The sequence below is a fragment of the Megalops cyprinoides genome, chromosome 12 (genome assembly GCF_013368585.1).
Source record: "Megalops cyprinoides isolate fMegCyp1 chromosome 12, fMegCyp1.pri, whole genome shotgun sequence".
Lineage (NCBI taxonomy): Eukaryota > Metazoa > Chordata > Actinopteri > Elopiformes > Megalopidae > Megalops > Megalops cyprinoides.
Window position 1 is genome coordinate 4,623,553 of NC_050594.1, and position 14,951 is coordinate 4,638,503.

Here is a 14,951-nt window from a genome sequence, read left to right on the forward strand (position 1 = left end):
CTCAGCGCTGCCTGCTGGCGGGGTGTGGGGGGGGTGGGGGCTACAGTCGAGCCCCCCCCCCCCCCGGTCGCGTCAACCCCGTCCCCGGCACGCAGGCTTCTGAAACTCTGAGCTCACTGAACAGACTGTCCCCGGCCGACACACGCGATGGAATTCCCATTTACTCCCAGAACTAATTGTGTTTCTTGACATTTTTCGTTCCCCATCTCCTTCTTTTTTTCGTGATTAGCTGCCTGTCGGAGCGGCTCAGTTGCAGGGGTGTCCGCCGACACAGACGAATATGACTCGCCTCGGGGAGCCCCCCCCCCCCCCCCCCCCCCCCCCCCGCACCCCGACACCCCTGCCCCTCCCGCAGAAGGAAAGTCCTCTTGAACGCTGATTCTACCTGACGCTCCCCAGAGCCAAGCTGTCTCTCATTACTGCAGGAGATCCCCGTACAGTTGTGCGTGACGCGGGGGGAAAATCCCGCGCATCGACAGAGGGCGAGGTTTAAACCGACAGACCCGTTCACCAAGGCTCTGTGTGAGAATGGGGGTGACTCACGAATTGTATCCCCTCGCTCTCTCACAACCCGCCTGGATTTCATTTCTCCATTTTCACCACTGCATTTCCTCCATGCGCCCCTGAAAGAAAATCTTCCTCCCAGGACCACGGAAGGGGGGCATGGTGATAAGGACCAGGGTTTGCTGCTGATTTGATTCCTCCATAGAGCACTGCTGTTCTACCTTTGGGCAAGGTACCCGAATTGCCTCAGTAAATATCCAGATGCATAAATGGATAACATTTAAACATTTCAACTTAATTAAATAACTCTGGATAAGAATGTCTGATGAGCTGATGTAAAGTAATCAAAGATTTTTTTTTAATCAGAGAGCATCTTCATGGCAGGACAAGATAGCTGGATGCGTGCAATCTCTCCTCTTTGCTTTCAGGAGCCAATCAAAAGTAGGATTCCGTTTCTCCAGCCTTTTGCAATTGGTCACATGGCAGAGAGGTCAAGCTGGAGATTTGTCCTCACTTCCTTTCTCTGTTATGGGAAGGGAGTCACAGGGGCATGAAGGCACTGCAGTATCTGTCTTTTCATAGACAGCAGCTGCTCACTGAGGGCGACAGCCAATCAACAGCCTGCCCCCTGAGGGGACAGCCAATTATAAGCCTGCTCACTGAAACCCCCTTTTTCTGTCAACCCTGTGCGCTTTCAGAGAAGGGTTTTACTTTCTCCTTCTCCATCCATACATGCGAAATTACTCCAGTTCCCTTCATGAAATGTGATGCCACGTTGTTCAGGAACAAAGTCATGCTTATTGAATTCGCCGGTGACGAAGGCAAAGCTGGCTTTTGTATTGTGTGCTCTGTGTGCTTAAAGAACAGTTAATCAGCAGCGTCCCGGAAGAAGGGTGCCTGCTGCCCTGATGTGATTTGCTGAGGCCGGTCACATCCGGCCCTCCGGCCTGCCGTGCGCTTGTGGTGCAAGGGATCAGCGGCCGGAGGAGGAAACGCCCGTCACAGTGAGTCCGGTTTTCCGGAACAGTGCCACTGCAGCGCGCCAGCAGCCAATCAGCCGCGCCGGATGGGCGTGACGAACGGAGGCCTGGTCTAACACCGGGACCTGCGTCCTGGGCAAGGGTGAGGGTGACGTCAGCGGCTAGCTGGCGCACACCGCTCTGGCCCGGACCGCCGCTGATGGGCTGCCAGTAGCCCTCGTTTGGGCCCTTTCTCCCGGGTACGGGCTGTGCAGAGGCAGGCAGGGCCTGATGGAGATGCGGGTCTCTCTGGCCAGCGCCCTTGGCCTTCCCGGGCAGGAGGCAGGCCCTTCAGATCTAATTAGGTGAGGGAGGGTAGGGGCCCACTTAGACCCCCCGTCTAGGGGGAGGAGACTGCCCGCTGTTGCACCACATTACTTCCACCATCCTCCTCCTCTCTTAAAATAATCCTCCTTCTCTCTCTCTCCCTCTATCCCTCTCCCTCCTTCCCGCTCTCTCCCTATCTCTCTCTCTGTCCATCACCCCTTTATCCCTGAGCTCAGACTCCCCACTCAGCTCAGCTGATGGGCAAACCCCAAAAACAGAAAGAGAGATAGAGAGCAACAGAATATATCTCAGATTTATTATATTCATTTTACAATTTATTTTTAACATGTTTGTTGTTTCATGAAGTAGTTCTTTTTCCTCCTTGTGTCAGCCCATACAAAAAATATATAGAGAATATTTTTAGCTCGACTGATATCTCTAAAACATGTAAATTATTGCCATTTTGGTATACTGCAGTATATTTTTGCTTTGCATGAATATATTTTAAACAGACTGACAACAACTTCTCGGGCTGAACAACATATTTCTGAATGTATTATAATATATTTCGTTTCAGAGTGTGTTTCTTATTATCGTTCCGTCCATCAATATATAAACTATTGGCACCATAACCACTGGCCGCTTTGGAGATGTGTAAGGTTAACCGTACTGCCAAGTCATTCCAGTAAAGCACAATGTGAATTTAAAATTTTAGGAATCAGAAACAGATAGATGGTTACTGCTTCTCAGCCAAAGAGAGGCCGAAAAGACTGACTTTTATTTTGTTCTCAAGGCTAACACTAAGCATGAATGAATTGCTCTAGCAATACTGTACTGCTATTATCCCACCAGTGCAGCACACTTGGATTTGAATTTGAGAATGAAAGGAAAAGAGAGAGAGAGAGGGAGAGAGTCAGTCACACATACAAAGGAAGAGAGAAACAGGGTGAGACACCGAGAGACAGAGAGGGAGAGCATGAGTCTGAAATATTTAGAGAGAGAGAGAGAGAGTGAGAGAGAGAGACAGAGAGAGAGAGAGAGGGAGAGAGAGAGAGAGGGAGAGGGAGAGAGAGAGAGAGAGAGAGAGAGAGGGAGAGACAGAGGGAGAGGGAGAGAGAGAGAGTGAGAGAGAGAGAGAGAGGGAGAGCGCGAGAGAGAGCTCGAGAGGGAGAGAGAGAGAGGGGACATGCTGACAGGCAGTGCGACAGACGGACACAGACACTGAGATGGAGGCAGAGAGGAAGAGAGAGAAAAACAGAGGCTGTCAGAGTGACAGACAGTTAGAGAACTGCTGAGAAAGAGAGAGACAGAGAGAGGACAGAAACGCAGAGACAGGGACAGAGAGAAAAAGGGTAGCCAGAACAGCGAGCAAGAACCCAGAGAGAAAACGAGGGAAAGGGGTGGGGGTGGGGGGTTAGGGAGATGAAAGTCTGCGGCAGCCCCTTTCCACCTGATCTTTCGACTCCAGTCCGTCGAAAGCTGACAGAGTAATAATGGGGCGAGGGGACAGAAGGGGGACAGGAAGTCCCTTGCCCGGGGGCGTTCCCGACTGCTCCACGCACCTCCGCAGCCATTCGGGAGAAGGGAATTATCCCGGCTGTCAACAGCAGCGGTGGCGGCGTGAGTCCTTTCCCCGCGTCGCTTCCACATTTACAGGATGGGCTTATTTCTGCTGATGAAACGCAGATACGCCGCTTTATCTCTCATAAACGGCACGTTCGGCTCGCCGCGCACTGATACTGCACCCTCTCCTATCTGATCCTGAGAAACAGGCACCTACAGCCTCTGTAGCCAAAATACAGTAATAGCAATCTTCCTAAAAGGGGCCGCGCGCGTCCCTAAGTCCCTTATCGGCCTAACTTATCATTATTCACAGGGCCGCCAATGACAGCAATCCTGGAGACCGAGCCCCTTTTATCTGTGTGTGAAACGATTGCCGCGGAAAAGCCTGCGATGTCTGGCGTTTCTGTTATTACCAGAACATCGCTAGCAGCTCAGTGTTCCAGCAGCTACGGTTGGCCTGGATTCGTCTGTGTTTGAATTTGTTTGATAACATCCGTGTGGGCACACACACACACACACACACACACACAGACCGACCCCTCAGCAGAGGTGCTGGGGAGTAGAACCAAACCGAGCGAGGAGAATCCGCTCTGAAAGCCTCGCCGGCCGACGGCGGGCCCGACCCCGCTTACAGCCGGCTACCAGCCGGCCTTACATAACACTGCGCTACCTCAGCCCCTCCCACCGAAGCATCATCATCAGCCACCTGGCCAATCAGACAGCAGCATCCTACTGAGGACCTCCCACAACTGGGACAACACAAAACATGTGGTCCATCAGAGAGAAGGAGACAGACAGAGGGAGAGAGAGATAGAGGGAGATAGACAGAGAGAGATAAAGGGAGAGAGATGGAGAGAAGGAGAGAGACAGAAAGAGAAAGGGAAAGAAGGACCCACACAGATGCTGAGAAAGTATGAGAGACAGATGTACAAGGAGAAAAAGTGAGAGGGAGTGAGAGAGACAGAGAAAGCGAGAGGATATACATAGATGGTGTGTGTAACAGACAGACATACAGAGGGAGTGAGAGAGAGAGACAGAGACAGACAGACAGAGGGAGGGAGGGGGAGAGTGAGAGGCAGACAAAGGGAGGGAGGGAGAGAGAGACAGAGGGAGGGAGGGAGAGAGAGACAGAGACAGACAGAGAGAGGGGGGGAGGGAGAGAGAGACAGAGACAGACAGAGGGAGTGAGAGAGAGAGACAGAGACAGACAGACAGAGGGAGGGAGGGGGAGAGTGAGAGGCAGACAAAGGGAGGGAGGGAGAGAGAGACAGAGGGAGGGAGGGAGAGAGAGACAGAGACAGACAGAGAGGGGGGGGAGGGAGAGAGAGACAGAGACAGACAGACAGAGGGAGTTGGAGAGAGAGAGACAGACAGAGAGAGGGGGGGGAGGGAGAGAGAGACAGAGGCAGACAGACAGAGAGAGGGAGAGAGAGAGAGAGACAGACAGAGAGAGGGAGAGAGAGAGAAAGACAGACAGAGGGAGTTGGAGAGAGAGTGAGTCAGACAGACAGACAGACGCAGGGCGTACCCGCGAGCACATGTCCTGTGGCTTGCCGCTCAGGCTCTGGGGCATCTCTCGGCAGCGCGTGGACAGGTTGAGGATGGCGGTAGCCGCCATGTGCGCCGCCTCCATGTCGTGCGTGTAGTCGAAGCTGCTCTTGCTGCAGGTGCTGCTGGCGCTGCTGCCGCCGCCCCCACAGCTCATGCTGCTGCTGCTGCTGCTGGGAGCGTAGCTGCTCGTCGTGCTGCTGGCCGAGCTCGAGTTCTTACAGTACCGCTTAGCTGCAGATACACACACACGCACATATACATACACACACACATACACACGCACACACACACACACACACACACACGCACACACATACACACACACACACACACACACACACACACACACGCAGGCAGAGAAGAAGTCAAGGCAGGCTCTTTCCAATGCGGCTGCATACAGTAAATCTCATGAATGACAGAGCAGGAAGATGGAGCAGCTGTGAGGTACGCACACAGGCGAGCTGGGAAGGGTCTGTCTGCCACACGGGCAGGCTGATATACAGCTACATCCAGTAACACAGAAGAGCAGCCGGGCCCTTACAATAAAACACTCACGGTCTGACACACAAGCAGGAGAGAGACACCAGGACAGAGAGACAGACACACAGACAGACAGACACCAGGACAGAGAGACACCAGGACAGACAGACACCAGGACAGAGAGACACCAGGACAGAGAGACAGACACACAGACAGACAGACATTGACAGGACAGGACAGACAGATGGACGGATAGATATAGATTTATATTTATATAAATACAAATTTAGACAGGCAGATATCAATTTAGATGGAAAGCTTTTTAGACAGAAGACACATAGACAGTCACACAGATGTACAGATAGATGTATAGATGGACATATAGATAGACAGACGCATAGATAAATAGATGAACACATATTAACTATATAAACAGATTCTATCTGCAAATAGATATGCAGACAGAAAAACAGACAGACGGACAGGAGCACACCAGAGAGAGACAGGGTGTGATGCCAGTCACACTGCCTGGCTTCTGCAGCTCCACCATGAGCTGAGACAGAGAGAGGGAGAGGCAGAGAGAGAGAGAGAGAGAGACAGAGAGAGGGAGAGGCAGAGAGAGAGAGAGAGAGAGACAGAGAGAGGGAGAGGCAGAGAGAGAGAGAGAGAGAGACAGAGAGAGAGAGACAGAGAGGGGGAGAGGCAGAGAGAGAGAGAGAGAGAGAGACAGAGAGAGGGAGAGGCAGAGAGAGAGAGAGAGAGAGAGAGAGAGAGAGAGAGAGAGGCAGAGAGAGAGAGAGAGAGAGACAGAGAGAGAGAGAGAGAGGCAGAGAGAGAGAGAAAGAGAGAGAGACAGAGAGAGAGATAGAGAGAGAGCGACGGCTGCAAGGTGAGAGAGAGAGATGCACTGTGACACAGGGACAACGAGCTGCTGCCATCAAAGTGGCAGCTCCTGGAATCCATACTGCGAGCTGGAGACACACAGCCTATTAAAAGCATCTTCACACAAGGCAGGGCTGGGGAGGGCTACGAGGCGGGGGGGGGGCAGGGGGTGGGGGTGGGGGTGGCGCGATGGAGCACAGCAATAATTAGCAACTGGCAGGGGAAGGGCCACATCTGAGTCAACAGCTCCTGTGCTCGGCACAGCTCCTCGGATTATTACTGCGGGACAGGAGGAGGATGCCGGATGCACCGCCGAACAGACTGAAATATCTGCAATAAACAGAGGCAGGAACAGACCGGCTGATTGTGTTTGGTCTCGCGGTGCAGGGGGACGGAGATAAATTAACTTTGTTAAATATTAGCGATAACAAAAGGTAACTGACAGCTGTTTTGTTATCTTTATTGCGAGTGACCAAAGTCATTAGCAGTTTGTGTTTATCAAATTCTCTTCGAATTTTTTAAAATGTTTTTTTACGCCTTTGCAGCCTGATTCTGGAATAACCAGATGCGTATCAGGCTTGTCTCTGCACAACAGGCTTGAGGGAGTGCACCACAGTGGGGCAAACACCGACTGGGGATAGGCGCGGCTCCACTGACATCATCGCAGCAGCTCATAGGATGCCGGAGAGCAGAGAGGCAGGGAAACCCTGCCCACAAACCCGCCCCTCTCCTTATGGGATCCTGGTCTTTGTCAGCTAATGACACAGCTGGGCTCAAACCCGGGCTACAGGGCTTAGTCTGCACTCAGAGTGAGTGCCTCAACTTACCGAGCCACGCGGGAGCCCTAATTTAAATGTTAACGTCCTCGCCGTTGTAAGCTGAAAGTCTTGCATTGTAGAGATTCTTCACTGTATTACATACACATGCAAACCCATTTGGTGTCTTTGCACCTATGTGTGCGCGGTCAGCCTGAAAACTGCTAATTGTGAGGTTATGCACTTAACTAGAGTACGCACGTAGTACGCATGTAGCAACAGTTTCCGATGCAATAAAACAGGATATATTTTTTATATGCATTTATCCAGTGTGCGGTTATAAGGAGCTGGTTACACAGCTGTAATGCCCTTGTACATCCCTGCCTTTGATAGAGGGGTGAAATGAATGGTGAGATGAATGAGCTCGCACGAGTGAAGCAGTCTGTCTGTTTTTTTTTCCCTCCTGTGCGTCACGGCGTTTGAGCTGCGCGTGTTATCTGTGCAGCAGGGCTACCTCTCTCCCGGCCAGGGAGGTGAGGATAACGAGAAGCAGCAGCTGAAGCGGGGGGGGGGGGGGGGGGGGTCGGGGGGGTGAGGCCGTGTGCCGCGTTACGTAAACTGTGACTGACTCATTTCACGGTGGGGAGCGGGGGGTTCTGTACCGTCGTATCCCTTGGGAGAGCCGTCCCGGCCTTGCACCTTGGGTGCGATCGCTCGCTTGCCGTACACATGGTGGTTGTCGTAGTTGTTGTAGTCGAACGTGGTCTTGGAGTACTTCTCCAGCTCCTTGGCCAGGTTGGAGCGCGGGGTGGTGGTGGACACGTTGTTCTTGTAGCCGTACTGAGGGATCTCCAGCTGCTTCACAAAGCACATGGGCCTGGAAAATAAAGCCAGCCGGGGGGGTGAAGGCTCTGCAGGTCGTCGCGTTCCACTCCACCACAAGGGGGCGCTCTGGTTAGTCTCATACTTAAAATTCAGATACAAGACACTTGCCACAAAAACATGAACAAAGTCTTACAAAGTTTTAATCTAGTCCTCAAGAGGTATACTAGACAAGAAAAAACTGGACTTGGGGTGGCACCCGATTTTGATGTCACAGGGTGCCATCTTTTGAGGGTCAAAAGGCACCACTCTTTCTCCATGGACATCTGCAATGATAAAACTATATCTAAATGTTGTTTAAGGTCTATTAAGAACAATGGGATTATTAGGAACATTTAGGATTAACAATACAACTACAATAGAACGATTAAAGACAATAAGAATTTTAAGGACTATTTTTAAGGAAGTTTCATGTCACCCTTTGTTATCATTAACAAGTGTGATATAATGGAACCCAGTGAAAAAATATGCTTACTGCACATGTGCAGTGAATCTCACAATGGCTTCAGAGCCGCTAATAAGGTAAAGCGGGGGCACTGAATCCAGTAAACTGGGGGAGGACAGGGAAACTGCTCAACTGCTAGCAGTGGAAGCTGTACAAAAACATGAGAAACGTTCACGCTGCTGCTATTCTCAACTCAACCACCAGGGTGCACTTTGTGACGACAAAAGGACAACGGATGCATTGCTGTATTTTCCTGTGCAACCACCCCAAAATGAAAAGGTAAACCTTTACAGCCATAAGAGCTTAACTAACCATAGCTGCTGCAAAGAAAAACCCCAAAAGCAGGTTGAAGCTTTGATGACTGGACTCATTTGAAAGTTGGAAAACACTATAGTACAGATGAAGGAACGTTACCCAACGGCTTGGAAGAGTGATACATTAGATAGATGAATGGCATCATTCTCATAATGCCGTAATAAATATTTCTTTAATTAAAGAACACCTGGGTGAGTAATCCTTTTCTTTTTCCTGTTCTCTCCAAACGGTGACTTTCTGGTGCAGAGTTTCAGTGCTGTGTCTGTGGTATTAAAATGAACAGGGAAACACTGGCACAGTGGACTGACGCTCTCAGCAGCACTGTCCCGGTGAATCTTGCGGGGGGGGGCGTTGGGCTGCAGACAGGTGGCAGGGGCGGAGGCGGAGGGGCAGGGGTGGGGTGGAGGGGGGGGTTTTGGTACCTCAGCACGCGGTCAGAAGCCTGGTTGGACTTGCTTCCATCGCAGCTCTGGTGTTTCTCCTGGGCCTTGGCCAGCTTCTCCGCAGCTGCGATGGGGCACCCCGAGAGGCTGCAACAACATTCGCACGGTTCAGTCGACAGGGCGCTGCTGAGGCCAGATAACTGGCTGTCACTCAGATACGCTCCCCGACACACTGCACCCTCCAGAGCCCCTGAATGCAGACAACCCCCCCCCCCCCCCCCCCGACACACAAAAAATCCTCTTATAGCTGAATCACAGTGATGGGACACAGAGGCATGTGGTAGATGAACTGGATGGAGAAAAAAATCAAGACAGGAGCTGAAAACGGCAGGTGTTATCTGGGTAGTCGCACAAGATTGTCTCTGTCGTCTCTTAAAACGTGCTGTTTGATGCTGTTCCATTGTTGCCTGTTACATTGTTAGAGCGTGATTTTGTTGTTTAAATTAGGCTAATGTGTTGATGAACCCAAACCAAAGGCTGGCAGATGTCAGCTTGTGTGTTTCAGGGTGTTTGGCTTTTAAAGAATTCTCACTCTCATGTCTGAAAACGACGGCTGTTTCAGAGAGGAATGTGTGAATGACGCTGTAGGGGCCTTAAGATGCTGAGCTTCAAAATATCCCACAATGGCTCTCTCTATCCCTCTCCCTTACCCCTCAATTTCAGCCTCAAAATATCCCACAATGCCTCTCTCTATCCCTCTCCCTTACCTCTCAATTTCAGCCTCAAAATATCCCACAATGCCTCTCTCTATCCCTCTCCCTTACCTCTCAATTTCAGCCTCAAAATATCCGACAATGCCTCTCTCTACCCCTCAACCCCTAACTCTCAATTTCAGCCTCAAAATATCCCACAATACCTCTTTCTATCCCTCTCCCTTACGTCTGTTTCAGCCTTAAAATATCCCACAGTGCCCCTCTCTATCTCTCTCCCCCCAACTCAAAATATTTTATTAGCGTTATATCTCTCCTCCTTTTCTCTTCTTCCTTCTCTCCCCCTACCCCCTTTCCCTCTCTCTCTGTGACTGATGGTCAGGCTGTCATTCAGGTTTCCATGGCGATAGCGTGAGGACAAACTGACACGTTTATTTCCCGTTTTTATTTTTTTCCTCACCAGCACTCCTAACACCTGCACTGTGAGCCTGGGTCCCTCCAGAGGAGCTCCACACACTGTGGCCTGCAACAGCCCCAGGCAGAGAGGCTTGCACGTCTGTGTGTGTGCATGTGTTCGTGTGTGTGCGTGTGGAGAGAGGGGGTGCAGGTGTGTGCCGCGGGGGCCACGGCTCCTCCTCCCGTGAGCCCATCAGGGTGGCGGTGGCGGTGTCTGTGGGGGGGGGCTTGTGTGCCCGTGCTCCCCAGGTCAGCACTGTACGCACTCCCCAGCCGAGGTGTTGGGGGAGGTGCTAATGGCAGCCGCCGGGCCATGTGTCACACGGCATCTGCCGCGCGTGACAGCCTTCCTGCGTCTGCAGCTCTTCCAGAACCTTCCGTCGCAAAGGCACTAACAGCTTTTTTTTCCCCCTTCTCCAGTTCCTTCTCTGCTGCAGGTACTGAGGCTGTCTGGCACTGCACAGAGCAGGATGGCTCTCTGAAACTGCTGTTTTAATCTGGAGCTTATTTAACCATTTTTCAAACCTGTGGAGTTCTGTAAGGAGTATTGGTAATGTATGAACTTTGAAGGAATTATTATGGTGTCGTTGTGTGGCCGCAGTAGTCAGGCCAATTGGACCTCAGATGCGTGGTACGACATCTGGGGCCTGTGAGTGTGGTGATTCTCCAGGCTGGCTTTTCTACTGGGAGGAAGCCGGGTGGTTTGAGGACGACAGACCTTCAGGTCAAAGTATCACTAGAGAGACCGTGGCCCATGGAAACAAGCAACTGCCACAACGATGTCACTGGGAGAATCTTCAGGTCCCGTGTCAGTGACCCAGCATAGATGCCTCCACAGCAAAGAAACATAACCCACAGACAGGGGCATGGGGGGGAGGGGGTCAGGGATTGATCCCCGAAAAAATAACAGGTGGACGAAACTCAAACGGCCGCCGAGGCGTCAGATGGAAACTGAAAGAAAAGGCGAGGCCGAACACAGAGGGAGGGGGGCGTGTGGGCGGGAAAGGGGGGGGGGGGCAGGGACTCACCTCCGATGGGAATTCCTGTTGCTATTGACATGGCCTCGTCCCGTGCAGCCAGGCGTAGGGCACTTAAGAACATTTTCATACATTGCAAGAACTTGACAGACAGAGAGCGAGAGACAGGGAGGGTTAGGAGTCCCTGGGCTGAGCTATTCCTTTCCATTAGCATTAGCACCATCATCATTAAGCTCAAGCAGGAGACCGCTTTGTGAAAAGATCTCGGGGCATGCAGGCGACATCCAACGGAAAACACTGCACCTTACGCTTACAACAGACAACGCCAACAAAAAAAGAAGAAAATCAATGGATCATGCTGGACTGATGGAGGGCTTTATCCCATAATGGTGGACCATGTCTTTGACTCACTCGCGCTCGTTGAACGTGAGCACCACCTATTTACTTGTGTGTCGAGCTTCCCTCGTTCCTTTCGCATGACACCAATTACGTTAACGATCTGTGGATGTGCAGAGGGCTGTTTGTCAGGGGGGTGGAGGGCGGGGGGTTGGAGCAGCTTCAGCCCTCTCGCTAACAGCGCATCCCTCAGCCTGTTTCATCATCATTGCCTACTTAAACTCTAACCCCCCCCCCCCCCCATCCTCTCCAGGTCCCTGCTTATTGTTTAGAGCCTGGCACACTTAATTGGACAGACCCTGTCATGTGACCGCACGCAGAGTGTTTCTCACCGCTCTCGGTGTCAGCGCGGCTACCTGACTCCGAAAACGCTGCAGAACATCACCCCCTCAGGGTGGTCGAAGGCGCCCCAAACGTGGGCCGGGAAAACACGAGCTCACAGCGTTCGGGTGAAATCCGAAAGACCAAACGCCCACGCAAATGCTAATTAGCGCTAATGATTAAATTCACTGTGGTGTTCGCCGATTCGGGATCCCCCTTCCAGGTTAAACATTCTGACGGTAAGAGAAAGGCCCTTTGCAGCAATTAAAGGTTTTAAATCCCAAAAATATCCAGGGCTTTTCAAAAAGAAACATAATTTAGCTGTCATTTTTTTTTTTAGATATTTCCCTGGAGACACCTTCATATGTCTTGAATTCTACATTAAACGAAGACGCCGCATTAAGAATTACGTTGTCCGCTCAGCGAGACAAGAAAGAGGGGTTTTGCATTTCGTTAAGGCAATTTCTGCAGGCAGGGGACGCGTGACGAACGTGCTCTGCTCCATGCGGGGCGAAGGAGTCTTTTCTGGGGAGATTTATTGGCCGCGAATCGACAGGGAGTAACTTGGTCGGTGGCTGCTCGGTTGCAGATAATGCATTTTTAAGCAGAAGCCTGTCAATATTCCTCCACACCCATTCCAGGTCACCTTTATGTGGCATTAAAAACGGTGTCTGTGTGTGTGTGTGTGTGTGTGTGTGTGTGTGTGTGTGTGTGTGTGTGTGTGTGTGTGAGAAACAGTGACCTCAGAAACCTGCGTGACAGAGGGCCAACAGAGGGGACACACAGTGCATGCTGGTCTGTTAAAGTCACGTCCAGCGCCTGAGACTGAGGCTTATCAGGCTTGCCCAGACATTTGATACAGACGAGCGTGAGAGACTGACCACATGGCCACACGCTGGGGTGGCAGTGTATCTTACTGGTAAGGAGCAGGGCTCATAACTGAAAGGTTGCCGGATCGATTCCCTGCTGGGCCACTGCTGCTGCACCCTTGGCCAAGGAACTTAACCCAGAATTGCCTCCGTAAATATCCAGTGGTACTAATGCATAATGTGTAAAAATTGTGACCTGTGAAAGTCGCTCTGGATAAGAGTGTCTAATAAATGACAATAATGTAATGCAATCTACTTAGCCAGAAACTAGACTATGGTCTATGGTGGGAGAAAACGAGCCAGTGATTGACAGCACATGCTCGGTAAATGCTAAGCAGGTGCGTCCAATCAAACCTTTTCCCTGAGTTTATTTCAGACAGAGCCATTGGTGCTGTTTGAGTAGTCAGGCTCTCCACCTGCCACTGCAGGTTGTGGTTGAGAGGTGGTCCTCGTGATGCGCCTGCACGGCCTCGGGCTATGCACGCTCCTTTGAAGCAGAGCCCTCTGGGTAAACTAACTTTCGTCGAATGCGGAGCTTCGACCGCAGCGTCGGTCCGAATCGATCTGAACTTTTAGCCCGCCCCACGGGCACCTGGGAGGATGTCAGAGAGGAGGAAGCCTGACTGGGGTCTGTGGAAGGGCGGTAAACGCCGGGGTGAACAGTGTGGAAACGGGGTCTGTTTCTGGTCGAGGCCTTTGCCGTGGCCGGGGGGGTGGACCAGACACAATCACTAACCTTTCAGGGGTTCATGTCTATCGCCACCACAAATTAGTGTTTATCCGAGTAGATTTAATTGAACAGGGGTGAAATTTGTATGTCATAGATGTTTTTAACTTGCCGTCAATAGCGACTGTGAGCAGACCTGTGCTGGGAGTTATCAGTGTGAGAAAGAAGTGGAATAGTTACTCAGACGAGAGTGGGGTTGAGGTAGAGATCCGTCTGCTGAATCTTTCCCTCAGTTGACAGCCCTAGCTGTTGTGAGTGTGGGTGTTGGGTCGAACATGAGTTGGGAACCATGCAAATTGCCATGCAGACGCGAACCACGTAGGAGAGCAGCAGACACAGGTGCTGGCTGGCGGTCCCTGATTAAATAACAAAAAAACAAAACTGCTGAGCCAAAAAGACCAGCCCATGCAGAGTGAGAGGAGGCTGGAGCAGGAGGACTCCCAGCAGCCCCTGCTTCAGAGCTGAGAGGGCAGGACGACACAGGAAACCACGTCACGTGAACGATAAGAAAAAAGGCAGGCAAACGAGAGGGGGTGAGGGGCTGGGGTTTGGGTGGGAGGCGAGCCCCACGCTGCTTGCTTACTTTCTGGCGGTACCCTGTCTTTGTGGGGACACCCCGACAGGCTCCGGTGGTGGGGGTACAGCCCCGTCACGTGACCTGTCCCGTCACATCCCGGCGTGGGGCACCGGCTCTCCTTCTTCTCTGCCCGCGAGGAATCTGCGAAAAAAAAACACACACACACACGCGCGCAGTGAGCAGAACGTGTCGTCAGCGCGGGTACGGGCTGCCTGTCGCCATGGCAACCTTATCAGCAGGGCCAGGAGTGCGGGGCCGCCAAGTGAGGAGAGAGAGAGACAACGCACCGTGGCCCTCTGGGACACAGGTTGTGTGGGTGGGGGTGGGGGGGGGGGGTTTCGGTTAGGTGAGGTGAGGTAAGGCGTTGCCATAGAAACAGAGCATCCATCTCCTCCGGGGGGGCTGTTCCTTGGTACCTGTGGGGGTCGCTCTTAAACAACGGAATCCCCGAAGTCCACTGGGGGCGCATTAGGGGCGTCAGGAAACACGGTGGGGCCAGTCAATGCGAATTGGTTGTCCTGACCCAAAACTCATGACCCATAATTATATTGGGAAAACTTCCATCTTGCACTTTTCCAGTGTGAGTCCCCAAAGGAGTTAATTCTCGGTGGGAGCAATATGTAATTTCATGTTTCCCAAAAAAAAAAAGAAAGAGAAAAAAGAGAGATGGAGATAAGGCGGAAATAAGGAGGCGTGTGAGGCTTATCGGAAGCGTTGTCACTGTATCTGAGCGTGACTATCGCCTCTGTCTCCTCCATGCCCGCTTTCCGCCCCAGGGATACGCCTCTGCGGTGCGTTAGGAGTGCAACCCCAGCAGCACAGGGGCGGGGGGTGGCTGGGGGTGGGGGGGCGGAGGGTTGTCTGGGTGATTG

General features: G+C 51.9%; 1 protein-coding gene across 8 annotated transcripts in view; it reads right to left on the minus strand.

Moving 5' to 3' along the window:
* The window catches only part of myt1lb (myelin transcription factor 1-like, b), a 110,015-nt gene that overhangs the window by 20,761 nt on the left and 74,303 nt on the right, over nucleotides 1-14,951 (minus strand). For all 8 annotated transcript variants that reach the window (XM_036541572.1, XM_036541574.1, XM_036541570.1 and 5 more), the window contains 5 exons: nucleotides 14,086-14,220; nucleotides 11,241-11,331; nucleotides 9,086-9,193; nucleotides 7,684-7,898; nucleotides 4,882-5,135 (listed from right to left, as the gene is read on the minus strand). In XM_036541572.1, coding sequence (XP_036397465.1) covers nucleotides 4,882-5,135; nucleotides 7,684-7,898; nucleotides 9,086-9,193; nucleotides 11,241-11,331; nucleotides 14,086-14,220 — 803 coding nt within the window. The remainder of the gene's footprint in view (nucleotides 1-4,881; nucleotides 5,136-7,683; nucleotides 7,899-9,085; nucleotides 9,194-11,240; nucleotides 11,332-14,085; nucleotides 14,221-14,951) is intronic.